The 18712-nt window shown below is 58.8% G+C and overlaps 1 protein-coding gene across 7 annotated transcripts in view; it reads left to right on the forward strand.

Annotated features, from left to right (window-relative positions):
• Positions 1–18712, forward strand: part of MCF2L (MCF.2 cell line derived transforming sequence like) — a gene marked incomplete at both ends in the record, with an annotated part of 105497 nt that overhangs the window by 40656 nt on the left and 46129 nt on the right. For all 7 annotated transcript variants that reach the window (XM_080690060.1, XM_080690061.1, XM_080690063.1 and 4 more), the window contains 2 exons: positions 2243–2326; positions 8013–8127. In XM_080690060.1, the coding sequence (XP_080546186.1) occupies positions 2243–2326; positions 8013–8127 (199 nt within the window). The remainder of the gene's footprint in view (positions 1–2242; positions 2327–8012; positions 8128–18712) is intronic.

The following is an 18712-nucleotide window of genomic DNA, read 5'->3' on the forward strand; positions in this document are numbered from 1 at the left end:
CTGCCATCAGACCTGAGCAGACAGTGCGCGGCCAGACCGCCCAGGAACGCCGTGCTGAGGATGCTGCCGTTCAGAACCAGCAGGAGAAGCCCAGGGACCTGCGGGGTGCCATATTGATGCCTGGGCTCTCTGAGAATTGTCTCCTTGGGAGAAAAGTTGAGTGGTGGAAGGGCCTGTGCATCCAACTGCACATCCCAGGGTGGTGAGTGGGTGAGCCCACTCACCTGCTCAGGTCCTGCACTGAGGCTGGCTAACTTCTGCCCAGACCAGCGGTGGAGAACACACCGGCCCACAGCATCCACAAACTTCCCAGGAGCCCCTGGAATGCCTCAAAACTTCAGAAAGACCCTTGGCCCCACAGGCCTGTGTTCGGGAGACTGTGCCTCCTGTGCAGGCCTGGGCCGTGGGAAGGTCCCACGGGCGGCCTGTAGGCTGATGCAGAGAGGGAAGGCACCATGTGTGTCCAGCCTCCCAGGCCAGGCCGGACCAGCGGCCCCTCTCGTGCATGCCAAACAATGCCAGGTGTGTACAGGACATGAACCACCTTACCCAGAGCTTTTCAAATACACTTCAGGCTTTGGTGGAACGATTGTTTCTAGCCCTGTGTCCCCCCAAAGAAAGCCACCACAGAGACATTCGCTCGAGTATTGGGAAACAGGCCCTGTGTCTAGAGCTCTCCGTGCAAGACCCGGCCTGACGGCCGCGCTTGGGGGGTGATAAGGCCCACTTGTTTGCTGACTCTTGGAACGCTGCACCGTGTACTCCACAAGGCCCTGACAGGCCCGGACCCTGCGGCCGCCCCCATGCCCACACCCAGGCCGAGGTCGGAGGCAGACCAGCCATGGAGCCAGGCCAGCTTTGCGTCCAGCGATCCATCGACGCCACACGGCTGGCCCGGCTCCCTGTGTGCTCAGGCGGCACGGTGTTTACCTCGGTTGTTGGCAAGACCAGAAGAGCAGGCTGAGGCAGAGCTGCATAGATATTGCCTGGCCCTTGCTGGAGCCTCCGGGCTGATAGGTCTCCATGACCCACTTCCTCCGGCTGCTTGTGACCTGGATAGAATTGACCATTTATCTTTAAAAAAAAAAATTGTAAAATGTAGTCAAGTGTGGTTGCGCACGCCTGTAACCCAGCACTTGGCAGGCTGAGACAAGAGGATGTGCAAGTTTGTGTGCGAGTGTCAAGCGGAGGCTTGAGGCCAGCCCCAGCCACCTAGCGAGCCTCTCAGCAACCTAGCAAGACTGTTTCAAAACATAAAATAAAAAGGGCTTGGGGGTGTAGCTCGGAGGTGGGGTGCCCTGGGTTCAACCCCAGTACCACTTACACAAACAAACAAAATTAAAGTCTTTGTTACTTTGTGGTCCTGGGATGGGACTGGGCCTCGTGCACACCAGCAGGCAGAGCCTCGCGCACACCAGCAGGCACTTGCGCAGAGCTCCGGCCCAGCCCAGAATGGCTCCGAAGCTGCTTGTTGTCATTCATCTTTCACAGAGAAGGCGCCGGCGCCATGTTAGACGCTGCTGTGCGTAAGAGCGGAGGCCGACGGCCTCCAGTGCTGGCTAGCCTAGAGCTGGCTGAGGAGCAGGAGAGCCCCCAGGATGCTGGCCGGCGCCGGCACGCTGCCCGGCAGTTGGCCTGCTTCCCCTGGGGCCTTGCTGGGCCTCCCTGTGTGGCTGAGGGGCCACCAGCTGTCCCCAGGCCCCCGGTCAGGAGCTGTGGCAGGCAGAAGGCGGGGCTGCCTGCCCGTCCTGCTTAGCGTAGGGCTCACCTGTCGCTGCCTCCCTGCCCCGCCTGCCAGGGCCAGGTGCCGGGGCAGCCAGGGGCAGGCAGGATGCTGAGCGCCCGTGTGTGCGGTGCAGGCCCTGTTGACCAGGAGGCCATCTCAGAGGCAACAGGTGAGCACCTGCGTTGCCTGGGCCTCTGCCAGAGTGCAGGTGGGGACGGGCTGGCACGTTTGTTTACCTAGTGAGTCAGGCTGCAGCCCCGGCACGGTGTGCCAGGGCCACCGCTCTGCCGGCGTCTCTCCTCCCTTCCTCCTCCCGTCCCCCGCTGCCCTCCCTCTACCCTATGCACATTTAAAAAATTGATGGCGAATCATTCTTTGTGGCTTCTGTGCTCCGAGAGACAAAGCCTGCGGTCCGGGAAGCCGTTCCAGCTGCGTGGGAGCACTCCCTAGGTGTGGCTGCGTGGGGCTCCTGCGGCTCTGCGGCCCTCCTCCAGTGACAGTCTGCTCTCTCCCCAGATGAAATCATGCACCAGGACATCGTCCCGCTCTGCGCCGCTGACATCCAGGAGCAGCTCAAGAGACGCTTTGCTTACCTGTCGGGTGAGTTCCGCGAGCCCGGGAGGCGGGAAGGCCTGTGAGCCGGCAGCTCCTGGGCTGGAGTGGCAGCAGTCACGTGAGGGCCGCCCGCAGGAGCTGGGTAAGGTGTGATGAGGGAGGCCGGCAGGGCGAACAGCCTGGACCATCTTCCATGGCTGGAACACAGTGCCCAGACGTTGACTTCTCGGTTCTGGAGATTCAAGGTCAGGGGCCTTACCCATGAGGCTGTGTGGCTGCAGCCCCGAGGTGGTGCCAGGTATCGCATGGCAAGGGCCAGGCACCCTGTGTCCTGGTCTCTGCTTATAGAGCCACCAGGTCCTGATCGTGGGGCTCCTGTGTGAAGACACAGGAAAGTGTCTTCAAGACTTCCCTAACCCTGATCACCTCTCCACGTCATAGATCACAGTTCTGCCTCACATACTTCCCGATGGGGCTCATGCCCAACACGAAGCCTCAGGGACTCCAGCCATCCCAACCAGAGCCGCCGGGCTCCCAAGAAGGATGCTCCCGAGTGCGCCGACTCTGACTCCTGAGGCCTGGGCCTTGCTCACACAGGGAAGAGTGGACAGCAGAGGGCATCTGTGTCGGGCTAGGTCCACTGCCCCGGGCCAGTAGCCTCCTACTGGCACCTTCTGGCTGCTGCAGCCCCAAATTCAGCAGGTGGCATGTCTTGATTCTTTCAATCTAGAAAGAATTTCGGATCAGGAATCTGGTGGCCACATGATATCTGAACGGTAGCTATGGTCTGAATAATCACCTCACCCCCTACACACACACACACACACACACACACACACAATTATATGTTGAGGCCCAATCCCAAGGGGGCTTTGGGAACCGAGGTCAGGAGAGTGGGACCCAAGATGGAGCTAGTGCCCAGTCAGCTCTGCACTCAGACAGATGCCTGAGAATTGGCAGCTTAGGAGGATGGGGCTTCTTCTGGCTCACAGCTTCAGAGGTCCAGCCCATGGTTGGCGGCTCCCTTGCCCTGGGCCAGAGGTGAAGCAAAGCGGAGTGCACTCTGAAGGAGAGCGGCTCCACTCACAGCAGCCAGGGAGCGGAGGGAGAGAGCAGCCCAAGGCAAGAACCCCTGCCAGGCGCCTCGGGACCTGCTTCCTCCAGCAGGCCCTCCTACAGCTTCTTCACCTCCCACCAATGCTCTCAAATCACGAGTCCATCAATGGATCAGCCACTGATGAGATCTGAGATCAGAGCCCTCGGGATCCAGCCACCGCCAGAGGCCCCGCCTCCGAACACTGCTGCGCGGGGACCCAGCCTCAGCACAGGAGCCTCTGGGGACCCAAGCGTAGGGGCTGGAGAGACCAGGGTCCCTCCTCTGCCACACGCTAACACTCCCGCCAGACACCGTGTCCGCAGGCGTCCTGACCTGGACCTCCCGCCGCAGAAACATGAGAGTGTAATCCACTGTCGGTGGTATTTTGTTATAGCAGCCCAAAGAGACCAAGACACTAATGTACAGAGTAGAAATCAGTGTGAAAAGTGTATGTATTAACAAAGACACTCTCTAAATGTAGTTCCTATTATCTTTTTTATTTATTTTATTTTTTTATTTTTTGGTGGTACTGGGAGTGAAACCCATGGGGCTTTTCTATCTCTGGGCTATACTCCCAGACCTATTTTATACTTTATTTGGAAACAGTCTCACTAAGTTGCTGGGAGTCTCACTAAGTAGCTGAGGCTGGCTTCGAACCTGTGCGATCCTCCTGCCTCAGCCTCCCAAGCACTGGGATTACAAGCATGTGCCACCACGCCCAGCTTCTTTTTTTATTTTTATTTTTTATCATACTGGGGGACTGAACTCAGAGGCATTCTGGTCTCCAGCTATACCCCCAGCGCTCAGCTCTTTTTAGTTTTTGTTTTTTATCTCACTAGGTTGTCGAGAGTCTCGCTGTGTTGCTGTGGCTGATCTCAAGCCTGTGATCCTCCTGTCTCCCACATACTGCAATCCTCAGCCTCCCAAGTCCTGGGATGACGTGTGTGCCACCAACCAGGCTAAGAGCACCTAGCTTCTTACTGACGCCGGGCGTGAGAACATGATGCCTCTGACACCATCTTTGAAGGAGGTTTCCATCTGTGTCTTTTTTGGGATTGTCCTCACAGCAGCAACTCAGGATGCAGTTGTAATTGACCACGAATGTTTTCACTCCTAAGCATCGGGTCTCACCGAGTTTCTCAAGTGCAGATTTTCAGATGTAAAGAAAACCAGCAGAGCCACATTTGTACTAACACACTGCAAAGACAGGCTCCCGCAGGGTCCCTCAGCACGCGGGGTGGCTGTGCACAGGTCTCTGCTCTTTCACTGAGCACCTACTGTGTGCCTGTCACAGTGCTGAACTCTCACATGGCTTACCTCTTTGGAGCGCGTGCGCGCACGTGTATTTGTGTCCGTCTGTCTGTCTGTCTGCAGACAGAACATGGCTTTTTCTTGTGGTCTGGGTTCTGGCCGCGGGGGTCGCAGCACCAGCGGATCTGTTCTGCTGGGGACCTGCTTCCCGCTTACAAGCAGCTGGCTTCTCAGTGTATCCTCAGGCGATGGAGAGCAAGCAGAACACACAATGAGATGAGCCCCCTGTGATAACCACTGGGAGGACCCTCATGACCCCGTCCCCTCCCCTAGGCCCACCGCCTCATACTGTCTGCCTGGCCTCAGGGCCGCAGCCTGAGCGTAGTCACAGACATTTAGTCCATCGCAGTGTGCATGCGTGTGTGTACCTACACTTGTGTTCCTGCAGGAACAGCGGGCACACACTAGGTAAGGGCCTGTGCTGGGCAGGGCACCCACACCAGGCCTTCCCCCAGGCACTTTCCAGATGGCAGTCAGCGGCCCATCTGTGAGAACAGGCTTTCCCTCCACTGCAAAGCCGTCAGCAGAATCCTGCACCTCCGTTTCTGTGACCTGCTAAGAGTTGTTCTGCTGCCCTTGGTGGGTGGTGTGTTGGAGGAGCTCCGTGTGCCCGTGCAACCTGGAGGTACCGGAGCTCTGGGGCCGGCTTTCTGAGTCACAGCTGAGATTGGGGCTTCTGCTCTCCACTCTGAGAAGGCGCGAGGCCTCGCTTCTCATGGAAGCTGCGATGTTGCTCAAAGATGCAGTTTCCCAGGTGACAACTGGCCCGTCGGGACCAGCATCAGGTCGGCCACATCACGCAGCCCAGCCCAGGCTGGGGCCCGGGGTGGCTTGATCGTGCCATCCCCACAAGAACACTCAGCAAAGGAGAAAATGGATGTTTACAGGAGAGAGAATGGCCGACCTGTGCCGTTCCCATCTGCCCGGCAGTGGCAGCAAATGGCCGGCGGTGGCGCCAGTTGCCTTGGGCGTCCCACAGAGACGGAGCGTGTGCCACATCTGGGGCTAGCCTCAGCACCTGCTGCTCAGGGATGTTCTTGCCAGGTATTTGCACCTTCAGGGGATTGGTGTGCATAGCCCCCAATTCCTCCTTCTACTCCCATGTCAAATCGACACACCATGGGCAAACAGGTGAATATTAACTTGTCTCACCAACCGGTACTCAGGCATTGGACGTGAAGGAGATGCCAACTAAAGAGGAAAAGACTCGTTCGTTTAGGCAAAGGACTGAGGCCACGTGGCCCTGCCTGTGCATCTGCATGGGAGGGGGTTTTTCAGGCGCACCCAGGAATTCCTGTGGGAAACGGAGGCTGGGAGTGCATCCTCCAGCCTGTTGTCAACTTCCTGCAAATGTAGAGGCTTCTGGTCGGTACTGGAAACTTCTTTTCCTGCACGTTTCCACCAAGTCCCATTTTCAATTAAACGAAGGACAGGTGTGGGCAAGCCTCATACCTACTGCTCACCTTACCTGGTCTCACAGACACTCACAGCTGGAAAGGTGCTCAGTTTCCTGATAATTGTTGGATGCGGTGCGCAGCTAAGACTCACTGGATCCATGCCCCATGTCCCCACGGGGCTTTGATACCCATCGTGGGGGCAGCCGAGGCTCACTGGAGGACCAGTCGAATGATGGTCGCCATGTTCGTGGGGTCCCTCTGCAGCCGGACCTCGGCCTCCCCTGGGAGAATGTGAGTGTTGTGGGGAAGGCATCAGGCCACCCTGCTCTGCTCTGGGCTGCGAGGTTGTTTGCAGCCCAGAGACTGGCCAGGAAGCCAAGATCTGAACGCTGAGCGCATCGGGGCTGCTGATCACAGGAGCCTAGCCGAGGGGCAGCTGCATCCTGAGCTGACCGTGTATGAGTTGCAGGGACTCAGCTGCTGGAAGCCGAGGGTGCCTCCTACTTCTGTTGGACACTGTGGACGTGGCCCTCAGGGACACAGCAGCCACATGTGCCCTGCCCGGAGAGCTCTCAGTTGGTCAGGAGACTACTGACTGAAGCTGTTGCGCCTTCTTGTTGAGCTGTGGACCGTGGCCCTGAGGAGCAGCCGCGTGGCCCAGGCCAGCTCGGGGCCTTCCTGACGGCCGTAGGGACCCTGCAGTGGGGACGGGCCTGAGGCTGGGCTGAGGCTGAGCATCCTGGACCCTGCTCGGTAGCCCCTCTGACTGGGGTGGTTAAGCCCAGTGGGCACAGGGAGGACGACAGCAGGTCTGTGAGCCTGGCACATGGACCTGCTCCGTAAGACCCCGCGGCATGCATGGATCCTGGAGCTGCCGTCACAGATGCGCCATTGTCTGCGTCCCTAGCGAGGGTGCGACGTGGCAGTGGTGTCCCTCGGCTCTGCCGTGCAGCACACTACCCTACACCCGCTACACGCTACACTACCCTACACATTACACTACCTGGAGCACCACTTGCAGGGGAATGGGAGCACTGGCTGGGGTCATCCCCAGGTGCTGGTCTTCTCACAGGCCCTCCTCCCCCTCCTCGCAGCTTGGCTTCCCTCCTGAGCGAGGACGGCACCTCGATCAAGAGGACGTGGCGAGGGCACAGGGCGGGCAGTCTCCACCCGCGGAGTGTGAAAGAGAGCAGGGCCTGTGGCCTTTGTGGCTACACTGCGCACAGACCTGCAGCCCAGGCAGCCTGCCCCTCGTCTGAGCTCTGAGGAGTCCCCAGAGCTGCTGAAAACACAGAGTAGTGGGAAAACTCCAGGTGCCACACACTGGCTGGGCGAGTCACAGCCCACTCTGGGGCTCATGTGCCGCCTCTGAAGTGGCACCACACTGCGTCTGCACCCCAGAGCTGTTCTGCTTGCCGCTCGGAGAGAGACAGGATGCAGGCGGGTCCGCTCAGAGTCTCGGCAATGTAAGACACTGCACAGGGGCTGGGCTTCTGTGGGCCGAGCACCAAGGCAGCCACCCCCAGGAGAGCAGCGCCTGCTTAAATTCACCCCACTTTTTTTTTTTGTGGTACTGGGGTTCCTGGAAGCCCTTCTACCTCCGGGCCACACTCCCAGACCTATTTTTACATTTTTATTTGGAAACAGGGTCTCCTAAGCCAGCACGCGCGGCTGGCTTCGAACCTGCGCGATCCTCCTGTCTCTGCCTCCCAAGCGCGGGGATCACAAGCGTGCGCCACCTCGCCCGGCTAAATTCACACCACTTTATGCGTGTTCCCAACATTTTCTTCAACACGCATGCAGTTATTCATAATAAAAACTGCAGCAATGAAGAGCACTCCTGACTTTTAACTGAACCTGGTGCCGAGGCCTCGGGTTGCTGTTCAGGAGCCGCAGGCCCCGCTGAGCCAGTTTTGTCTCTCCCCAGGCGGACGGGGGCAGGACGGAAGCCCAGTCATCACCTTCCCCGACTACCCGGCCTTCAGCGAGATCCCAGACAAGGAGTTCCAGAACGTCCTCACCTACCTCACCAGCATCCCCAGGTGCGTGCGGGGCCCGCGGCGCTGGTCCCTTCCTGGCGTGGGCTGTGTTGTTGTGGAGACCCCGTCCTGTGGTGGGGAAGCGGAGCCCTGTGAGGAGGAACGGGTCAGAGGAGGCTTGGCTTTTGCCAGAGGTCTGGTCTGGTGCAGAGTTCAGTTATTCTCGCTCCAGGGCCTCCGTCCTTCCTGCAGCACCGCCTAGAGGGCCAGCTGTCCAGAGGCCGGGCTCTGACTGAACCCGGGGAACATCTTTCTCCTCATAAAGGCCACCAGCTGTGACTGGAGCTCTGCGGGGGTGGAAGTGGGTGCCTCTCTTTCCCCACCATCCAAGGAGGCTGCACGTGGGCGTGGCTGCCCAGGGCCCTGCAGCTGAGGAGGCCTGCAGGAGAGGACCGGCCCCAGGGGCAGCTACCAGGAACCGGGCAGGCCCGTTGTCAGGCTGCTGCGTGTGCTTTTACTGCCGGAGAGCTGGATCCTGTCTCCGGAAGGTGATGGAGCCAGCCATGCCCTGGGGACTCCTGGTGGGCCATAAGGGCGCACGGGGTCCCTGCATGGCCAAGCAGACAGGGAACGTGAGCGCTGTGCCCCTGCAGAGTGTCTTGATGATAGCTGGGGTCCTCGCTCGGAGTAGGAGGAAGTGAAAGTGGAGGAGACAGAGCGGCTTGGCAGGGACTCCGAAAGGCCCACTCCCTGGTCTTAAAGACAATGGTCCCCAGCGCTGGTCACTGGAAGCTCCGAGAATCCGTCTGAGCTGGCAGAGGAGTGGTCGGCCGGCACCTGGTGGACATGCTGTGATGGTGCCTGCTGGGAGCCTCACTCTGGCAGGTGGCGGGGCTTTGAGGGCGGGAGGCCCGCTGAGGGCCGGGCAGCAGGAGCGAGCATTGGGGGAGGGAGGGTGGCTGGAGCCAGTGGGCTGAGTGGCCTTCACTGGGGCTTGTGGTCTTGGCCTTGGGCTCTTCTCTCTGGTGAGAATCTTGTACCCGCACCACCGGCTCTATTCAGCCTGCTTGGGCCATACGCAGATACTTCCCAGCACTGCCCCCCACACACTTTCCACCCCTCCAGTCACACCGTGAGGGGCGGGAGGCCATGGGCATGCACAAGAGGACCAGCCCATGTCCACAGTGTGCGTGGAAGGCAGGTGCTGCTCTGCGGCAGGGGACAGGGTTCCTGTGTGTCCTGGGCAGCTCTGTGTGTTTGGAGGACGGGCACAGCGTTCTGTCTCAGGAGGACGAGGGTCTCTGTGTCCGTGGAGGGCGGGCACGGCGTTCTGTCTCAGGTGGACGGGGTTTCTGTGCATGTGGAGGATGGGCACGGTGTTCTGCCTCAGGTGGACGGGGCCTCTGTGTCCGTGAAGGGCGTGGCGTTCTGCCTCAGGTGGACGGGGTCTCCTTTCGTGTGGAGGACGGACACGGCGTTCTGTCTCAGGTGGACGAGGTTCTTTGTGCACGTGGAGGACGGGCACAGCATTCTGTCTCAGATGGACGGGGTCTCCTTTCGTGTGGAGGGCGGGCACGGTGTTCTGCCTCAGGTGGTCGGGGTCTCCGTGCACGTGGAGGGCAGGCATGGCGTTCTGTCTCAGGTGGACGGGGTTTCTGTGTGTGTGGAGGGCGGGCACGGCGTTCTGTCTCAGGTGGATGGGGCCTCTGTGTCCGTGAAGGGTGGGCACGGCGTTCTGCCTCAGGTGGACGGGGTCTCCATGCATGTGGAGGGCAGGCACGGTGTTCTGTCTCAGGTGGACGGGGTTTCTGTGTGTGTGGAGGGCGGGCACGGCATTCTGCCTCAGGTGGACGGGGTCTCCTTTCGTGTGGAGGGCGGGCACGGCGCTCTGCCTCAGGTGGGTCCCTGCATGTTCTATAGGGGCACCTTGGTGCAGGACAGGTTCGTAACAATGAAAGGACGTGTCCAGAGCCTCTCGGTGCCCGAGCAGCACTTCCCTCCCTGGGGCAGCCTCCTCAGGGCAAACTGACCCTCCGGCCGTGATCGTCGTGGGCCAGGCTGGGCGCCACCTCAGGGTCCAGTGAACGACACCCAGGCCTTGGGCCTGGCCACGGCACACTGTGCCGGAGGCTGCCGAGCTTTCGTCCTGTTCTGGCCACTCGCCCGCGGCTGGCCCACCGTGGCCCAGGAGCAGCACGTCCATGTACAAGAGTGATCGTCGCAGCCGGGCGCCGTTGCGAAGTTAGTGAGCAAATCTCTCCTGGAGAGCCCAGAGTAATGGCTGCTGCTTTGTGTCTTTGTACTAGGGATGGAACCCAGGGCCTTCTACCTTTGAACTACACCCCGGCCTGTGTGTGAGTGTGAGTGTGTGTGTGTGTGTGTGTGTGTGTGTGTGGCTGGAGATGGAACCCAGGCGCAGTCTACCTCCGAGCTACATGCCCAGCCCTATTTTTTATTCTTTATTTTAAAACAGAGTTTTACTAAGTTATGGAAGGCCTCACTAAGTTGCTGAGGTGGGCTTTGAACCTGTGATTTTCCTGTCCCAGCCTCCCAAGTACTGGGATTACAAGCGTGTGCCTCTGTGCCCAACTCCCCACGTTAATTTTTAGTTTGAAACAGGATCTCACCAAATTGCTGAGGCTGTCCTCGAACCTGAAATCCTCCTGTCTCAGCCTCCCAAGTACTGAGATTACAGGTGTGTACCACCCATGTTCGGCTGACTGCTGCTTTTTAACAAGTGTTAATTTTGTCACATTAAAAGAATTCTGTGAAGCCTGGCCTGGTGGCACACGCTTGTAATCTCAGCATTTGAGAGGTTGAGACAGGAAGATCACAGTTCGGGGACAGCCGGAGGCCCTTTGCAACTCAGTGAGACCCTGCTTCAAAATAAGAATTAAAAATAGGTCTGGAGTGTGGATTGGAGGTGGAGTGCCCCTGGGTCCCATCCCCAGTACCAAAAAAGAGAATAAAAGGAACTCTGTGTCCTGCCCAGCTCTCCCTCTGTTTTATTATACAAAAGACAAGTGCCCAGTTTAAGCTACGTCATCTGACTGATCCTGACCATTTTGAAATATAGACTGAAGAGGACAGGTTCAAGCCAGACGCATCGGGTCCTATGCAAACATAAAGCACATTACTGACCTTTGAAAGATGGCCCTCCAGAAGGACCGTGGGATGGCTTTGGCTTTGGGGCCGCGCTCAGCTGGCGTCGGCTATGTGGGTGGCGCTGCTGAGGATGGTGGACTTGCGGTTCTTGCCTTCCCTGAAGAGCTGAATTTGATCTCCCAGAATCCTACAGCCCACGCTCATCATCTGCCCTTGCAGAGGGGATCCTGTGCCTGCACAGCCACAGAGGCATGAGAACAGGCATCCGGGAGAGCGACTGGGTCTGTCCACCCGCTGCTGCTCGTGAGAATCTCCAGAGTCCTGGGCACAAGGGCACCGGCAGTGGAGAGGGATGAGATAGTGCTGTGTGTGTTCTCAACATGTTATGTGAGGCGAGCGTGGCGATGAGGGGCGAGGAAAAGGGAGTTAGAAAACAGGAGATGTAGAGAGCTGGAGAGGGAGAGCAGCCCCCCAAGAAGGGCCTGGAGTCCTGGAGGGACAGTGGTCACAGAGCCCCAGGAGGGGCCGGCCCAGGGCTCGGGATTGGACAGTGGTCACAGAGCCCCAGGAGGGGCTGGCCCAGGGCCCAGGGGATTGGACAGTGGTCACAGAGCCCCAGGAGAGGCCGGCCCAGGGCTCGGGATTGGACAGTGGTCACAGAGTCCCAGGAGGGGCCGGCCCAGGGCTCGGGATTGGACAGTGGTCACAGAGCCCCAGGAGGGGCTGGCCCAGGGCCCAGGGGATTGGACAGTGGTCACAGAGCCCCAGGAGAGGCCGGCCCAGGGCTCGGGATTGGACAGTGGTCACAGAGTCCCAGGAGGGGCCGGCCCAGGGCTCGGGATTGGACAGTGGTCACAGAGCCCCAGGAGGGGCTGGCCCAGGGCCCAGGGGATTGGACAGTGGTCACAGAGCCCCAAGAGGGGCCGGCCCAGGGCTCGGGATTGGACAGTGGTCACAGAGCCCCAAGAGGGGCCGGCCCAGGGCTCGGGATTGGACAGTGGTCACAGAGTCCCAGGAGAGGCCGGCCCAGGGCCCAGGGGATTGGACAGTGGTCACAGAGCCCCAGGAGGGGCTGGCCCAGGGCCCAGGGGATTGGACAGTGGTCACAGAGCCCCAAGAGGGGCCGGCCCAGGGCTCGGGATTGGACAGTGGTCACAGAGCCCCAGGGAGGGGCCAGCTTGAGGTCCCATGGGTATAGATAGCCATCACAGAGTCCCAGCAAGGAACTGGCCTGGGATCCTGAGGGGACACCCATCACAGCCTGGGCAGGGGCTGCTGGCCTGCTCAGGAACACCAAGGAAGCTGGGCAGCAGACTCTCCCACTGGGAGCAGGCTCTCGGGACTGACTCTGGGCTGGAGGGGACTGTGGAGCCCCCTTTGGGGGGCTGTTACTGGGTGAAGCAGCAGCCAGGCAGTGCCATGGGCACAGTGGACGGGGCCAGGGAGGAGCTGGAGAGGGAACAGAGAGAGCAGGGGCTCAAGGGAGGTGAGGGCAGGTACCCGGCATGTTTTGAGGGAGAAGCCAAGGGGTCCTTGGGACAGAGAGGGGGCAGTTAGGATGACCTGAAGGCCTCCATCACCTGAAAAGGGAAGCAGAGGCTGGAGTGGTCTTGTTTCTTCTGAGGCCCACTTGGATGCCCAAGGCAAGGGGGCAGAGCTAGGCCTGGCCGTGTGTGTGGAGCCCAGAGTAAGTGCTAGCTGGGTGTGGGTGTGGGATGGGTGGGCAGAGGAAGTGGGAGAGCTGAGATGGAGCCCCCATGCGCCCTGCGAGAGGAGGGGCAGGGGCCATTGAGGGTGTTTAGTCAGTGTCCCCGCTGCTGTGACCACAGTACCTGACAAGGACGACTTAGAAGAGGAAAGGTTTACTGGGGCTCATGGTTTCAGAGGTTCCGTCCATAGGGCTGTTCCTGAAGCGTTAATGTGGAGCAGCGGTAGGGTACACGAAAGGACCCTGTTCTCACATCCTGGGGATGGAAAACGGATCAAGAGGAGGGGCAAGGGACGTGTGTAATCCCTGGGCCGCACTCCCAGTGGCCTAACTCCTCTGGCACGCCTCCTGCCCACCTACTGCCTAGTAAATCCCGGGATTCATCAATGAATCTGTCCACTGATGAGATTAGGACCCTCATGATTCAATTATTTCACCTCTGAACATTTTTGCATTGTAATACATAAGCTTTCCGAGGAGGCATTCTATATCCAAACCATAGCACTCCATCCCTGGCCCCCGAAAAACTCAAGTCTCTCACGGTGCAAAATGCATGCCGCCACGTTCAAGAGTTCCCACAGTCCTAATGGTCTCACATCGCTCCAAAATCCAAAAATCTCCCCTGAGACTCAAAGTCCCTCGAAAAATAAAAAGGCTATATGCAGCCAGGGTACGATGGCCCACAGTAAACATTTGTATTCTAAAAGGGAGAAATAGGGCCATAGAGAGAAGGAATGGGGCCAGAAGCAAGATCAAGAGCCAGCAGGGCAGACATAAGTCCTGCAGCTCCGTTTCTGGCTTTGGGGCACATGGTGGTGAGGTATGATCTCCAAAGGGCCTTGGCAGCACCACCCATGGCCTGGTTGGTTGTAGCCAGCCTCATAGGTGCTCCCCTAGCAGGCTTAGTGCTGGCTGCTGGCAGCGTCCCTCTGCAGACGTCCCACACTTCCGGCACCTCTTTTTTGGAAGGTTTTATTGGAACTTTGGCTTCACCTTCATATCTTCACCAATTGTCCCCTCTTGCCCTGCTTACAGGAATTCTGATTCTACCACATGTTGCCTAGCCACTCAGGCCTTCCTTTCAAGTCTGGGGGTAGACCAGACTCCCTTCACTTTATGAGTGCCAAGGTCAGCAACCAGCAAGCATGGTAGTTGTGCCCTCATTAATCATGGCTCCCGGACCCTCCCTCAGTCGTGGCTGCCATAACGCCCTCTTTAATCATGGCGTCCTGAATGAAATAAGAATGCCTTTTTTCAAAAGACCTCTCTAGAACTCATTTCCATGGTTAAACCATTAATCCTTCAATGGAGGGGGTCTTTCTGGTTGCCCAGAGACCCTTAAGCATCTTTCCTATTGTCTCTGAAAAGTACTTAACTTTTGTTTAGTGACTATAATCTCTCCAGCAACCACACCTTCCTTGGCCCAACTTTGCATGGGCTTTTCTGGCTAAACTGAAAGTTTTCGAAATCTTTTCCCTCTGCTCCTGAATTCTCTTTTTCATAGTAAACTTGGATCTGAGCTACCAGCAATACCCATACCACCATCGTGCTCTGCCACTTTGAAAATTCCTTCACCGGATTAGTCAGTCTATTGCCTCTGAATTCAGCCTCATACAAAAAGTCTCAGGACATGGGCAAAATGCAGATAACTTCTCTGCCAGAGTACAACATCTGTGGTTTCTGGACCAGTTCCCCATGGAGTCATCTGAAAACTCAGCATTGTCTTTACCCCCTCCTACTGGTATTCCAGTCTTTCAGCCTTCTGAGCTGCTGCCAGAGTCCCCCATTCAGTACTGCTTACAACATTGTAAGGCTTCGCCAGCCTGCATCTTCATACTTCCCGAAGTCCTCTCACAAACCAGTTCCAAAGGCTTCTGAATCACGTGGTTAGCTATAGTCACAGCCAGACCCCAGTCCTTGGCACCCGTTTCTGTCTTACTCAGCTTTCCCACCACTATGACCAAAGTACCCAACAAGAGCAGCTTAGAGCAGGCAGGGTTTATTGGGGCTCTCGGTCGCAGAGGCTTCAGTCCATAGGGCCGGCTGTGGCAGGAGGGTGTGTGGAGGGACGCTGCTCTCGCCCCACTGGGGCCCAAAGCAGAGAGAGAGCAAGGTGCGGGGGGCTGTGGGCACCCCCAGACCTCCTCTAGCCGCACCCACCTGCCTAGGTTAGCGCCCAGTAAATCCATTCAGATTTTGATCCATTTGAGGATTTCTCTTCTGATGAGATTGGGATTCCATGTCCCGCTATTTCACCTCTGAATCTCTTGCATTGCTCAGACATGAGCTTTTCCAGGAGACATTTTATATCCAAACCATAGCTGGGGGTGTGGGGTGCAGCAGGGAGGAAGGTGGTCGCTGCCCGCTGAGTGCAAGGGGGGGAGTGACCACTGGGCCCTGCAGGGCTGTGGAGCCCTGGGTGGATCCACAGGCTGGTTGCAGTACGTCTGCAATCACCACCAGTGGCCACTCCCCCTCGTGACCCAGCTGGGACAGCAGCCTATACAGTCAGGTCACCTACTGCGAGATGGGATGGGAAGGAGAGTGCCAGCCGAGTCTCAGTGTGCACACCACCAGGACCCTGGCTAGGAAGGTCTGTGTGGAGGGTAGGGAGCGAAACGTTGGCTAGAATAAGTTTCTTATCTGATGGGGGAGCTGTTTGGACCCCAGCCCACACACCAGCCAAGCAACATGAGCCCATCAAGGCTCTATGGAGCTGCCTGAAGCTTCTTCACAGACGTACACACACACACACACACACACACACACACACACACACACACACACACGTACACAGTGGATGGCCTCGGTATGTCTCAGCCTCCTCCTTTCTGTTTAATAGAGCTGTTTCGAGGTCAGGGCACTGCTGTAGTGAATGGCCAGTTCCCGGATGGAGAGGCTCATGCTCAGTGGATGGGACTAGACCCCATTAGGACGGTTTCTGGATGTGGCCGGCGTCCTCCCCCAGCCCCGGCGATTAGGACTGCTTAGGGCCCCTTGTCGTTGCCGGCCCTCAGCACGTCTGCTGCATTGACCCAGCCAGCGCCCGTGAGTGGTGGGTCTGTGCTCCAGTGTGGACGGCTCACACCCCTCTTCCCCACGCTTATCTCTGGGAATTTAGACCTCAGCTCAGTATATCACATTTTATCCATGGAATCCAATGTTTCTGTGCTCCAGGCCAATCAGAAGCATCTTGGGACCCTGTGATCCCTGACCCTGGGGGCTGCCACCATGGTGACCACCTCGCATGGGGGCCTGACTCTGCACCTTCACAGACAGTATTCTCCTGGCCCTGACAGAGTCTGCTGCCTCCCCCAGGGCCTCCCCCACCATGACATTTATCTAAACAACTTCCGCCAGTGAGACACCATTGACCACGTGGGGCCACTGACCAATGTGGCCACTTAACTTCAAAATGAAAACAAAATGAAATGTAAAGCCTGGGCCTCGGAGGGCTGACCCTGTCTGTGTTCCTGAATGGCCAGAGGCTCCTGTCCTGGGAGCTGTGGTCTGTGGCATGGCCAAGTCCTTCGTTTAAGGACAAGTCCGGAGACTGTCGCCCTGCTTCCTTGCCCCAGAGGGGGACCGGTTTTCACTGCCCTGCTGGCCCTGGCCACCGTGCTGCAGGGGAGCCCTGGAGGTGTAGGCAGCCCTCCCCTCCAGCCTGTCACAATGCCCAGGAGGCCCGCTGGCTGGCCACCCGTGGAGACCGGGGATGGTGGAGATGGGAGGCAAGGGGACAGAGCCCCAAGGTGGAGGCCAGCCTCCAGGTGGAGGGGCGTCTCTTGGGGAGAGTCCCCAGCAGGGGAGCGCAGAAGGAGGCAGCACGCCTGGGGCCAGCCACGGGGCACATCTGGCCAGGAGCCTTCAGGTGTGGCCGGTGGCCCCTTCCCTCCGTGTCCTTGGTTTCCTTCTGCAGGCTGAGGGGCAGCTGTTCTTGGGGCATGGACAGAAGGAGCAGGGCAGGCCTCATGCAGTTTGTGGTCAGAGTCGGTGGGATGGCGCAGTGAGGGGAGACCTTCCTTGGGGTGATGGGGGGGTCCCAGGAGGAGAGAGGCCACTGCCCTCTAGGCCTGCACAAGCCAAGGTGCCCAGGAGCTGGACTGGTCTCTGGCTCTTAGCACAGCTGCGCTCTGGTCACTTGCTCCTCTAGTTGTAGGTGAAAGGCGGAGCTTGGCCCAGCGGCTGCGCTAACTGAGGTCTCGTGTCTGGAGAATCCTCTCCTCTGACTCCCTGGCGCCCCAACACCTGAGCCCACAGGAAACAGCCAACAGCTCAGGAGGAGACGGCCACCCCGGGAAGGAGGCCCCACTATCCTGAACGCTGCCTGGTGCCTTGGTGAGCTCCTCCCACACGCTGGACCTCTCTGCTGCTCTGCGTGGCCTGGAAGCCAGTGGGCAGCCATGCCGAGGGCTGGACACCCGGCAGGAAGGTAGCAGAGGTCAACGTGGCCCTCTCTACACCTGGGCCCCACGCCCTCCAGGACACATGCAGCCTCATCACTGACCACACGAGGGCACCACTGGTCAAGCCATACACAGCGCAGGTGGCAGCCAGCGCCCAGCCCGGCCCGGCCCAGCCCTGCCCCTGGCCACACCACCCAGTGTGTGTGCCTGTGGCAAGTCGTATCATTACACCCCAGGTGTCTTATCCTCAGTGCCTTGTGAGATGTAAGAAGCCATCCTATTCAAGTATGAGATATTCTGTATTTGTACCGGATCATTTAGAAACTGCCCGAATACTCCCACTGAGAGGTGTGCCTCCCGCCGTTATGGGCCCGCTGACCCTCTCTACCTCTGCGATCCGTCTGGCCGGCCACTTCTGTGCTGTGTGTCCGATCCTGACCGTCCATCTCTCATGCCTTTGTGTGTGCAGCACCCCCATCACTGCCCCCTCCCCCCACCCCACCCCCATGCTTTCTTCCAGGAGATGTAGCTCTCTCTTGGGTCTGAGCACCAGGGCTCCTGCAGTCGACCACCCCATGTCTACCTACCCACCAGCCTCCCACTGTGGCACCAGCACCCAGCAGGCCTGGCATAGAGGACTGCCCTAGCCACCACACTGCTTTTGCTGTCTAGCCCTGCCCTGTCCTCAGTTTCCCCAGCTGTACAGTAGGAAAGACACCTTAGGTACAGGGTTGATGGGTCCTCCCTCACTGCTGCCGCGGGGGCTTGAAAATACTTGCTTTCAGCCGTGTCAAACCACTCCAGCCCTCCTGCCCCTATCTCTGCACCGAGAGGGTCCTCCTGCTCCCCTGCCAGGACCAATACACATAGCTGGGCCAGGCCTCGGGAAACTAAACCGGCATCCATGCCCACTTCCGGGCAGGGTCCAGCCCTGTGTCCTGCTGTTCTGTGCTTGTTGCTCCTGCCCAGTGCCACCCAGCGCTGACCCTAGGCCAGAGGGGCTGGAGGAGCCCCAGCCTTCCACAGCTGCACCCAGAGCATCATGGGACACGTCAGCTGGGCCTGCACCTCCCCTTGTCCCCAGAGGTGGGGTGGAGGAGACCCTAGTGCAGGAAGCGTGGGCCACATGGAGGGATGTGAGCGGCCAGGCCGGGTGCCTGCAGGACGGGTGCTGGACTTGGTGTGGCACAGGGCTCAGAGGCTGCCAGGCATGGGTGGGAGGGGCTGCTTTATCCTCTGGTTTCTGAACACCGATGGGTATGCCCCTGGGAGGCAGCTGCTGAGGGCCTGGGCTGGCAGGCCCGCCTGTCTGGGCGTGACTGTGTCGCTGGGCAAATGACTTAACCTTCCTGTCCTTGACGAGGTAAAAGTCCTGCCCTCGTGGGGTTGTCGTGAGGCCTTAGAGAGGAAGAGTGGTGGGATATTAGTC

Source organism: Muscardinus avellanarius (genome assembly GCF_963383645.1).
Source record: "Muscardinus avellanarius genome assembly, chromosome: 2".
Classification (NCBI taxonomy): Eukaryota; Metazoa; Chordata; class Mammalia; order Rodentia; family Gliridae; genus Muscardinus; species Muscardinus avellanarius.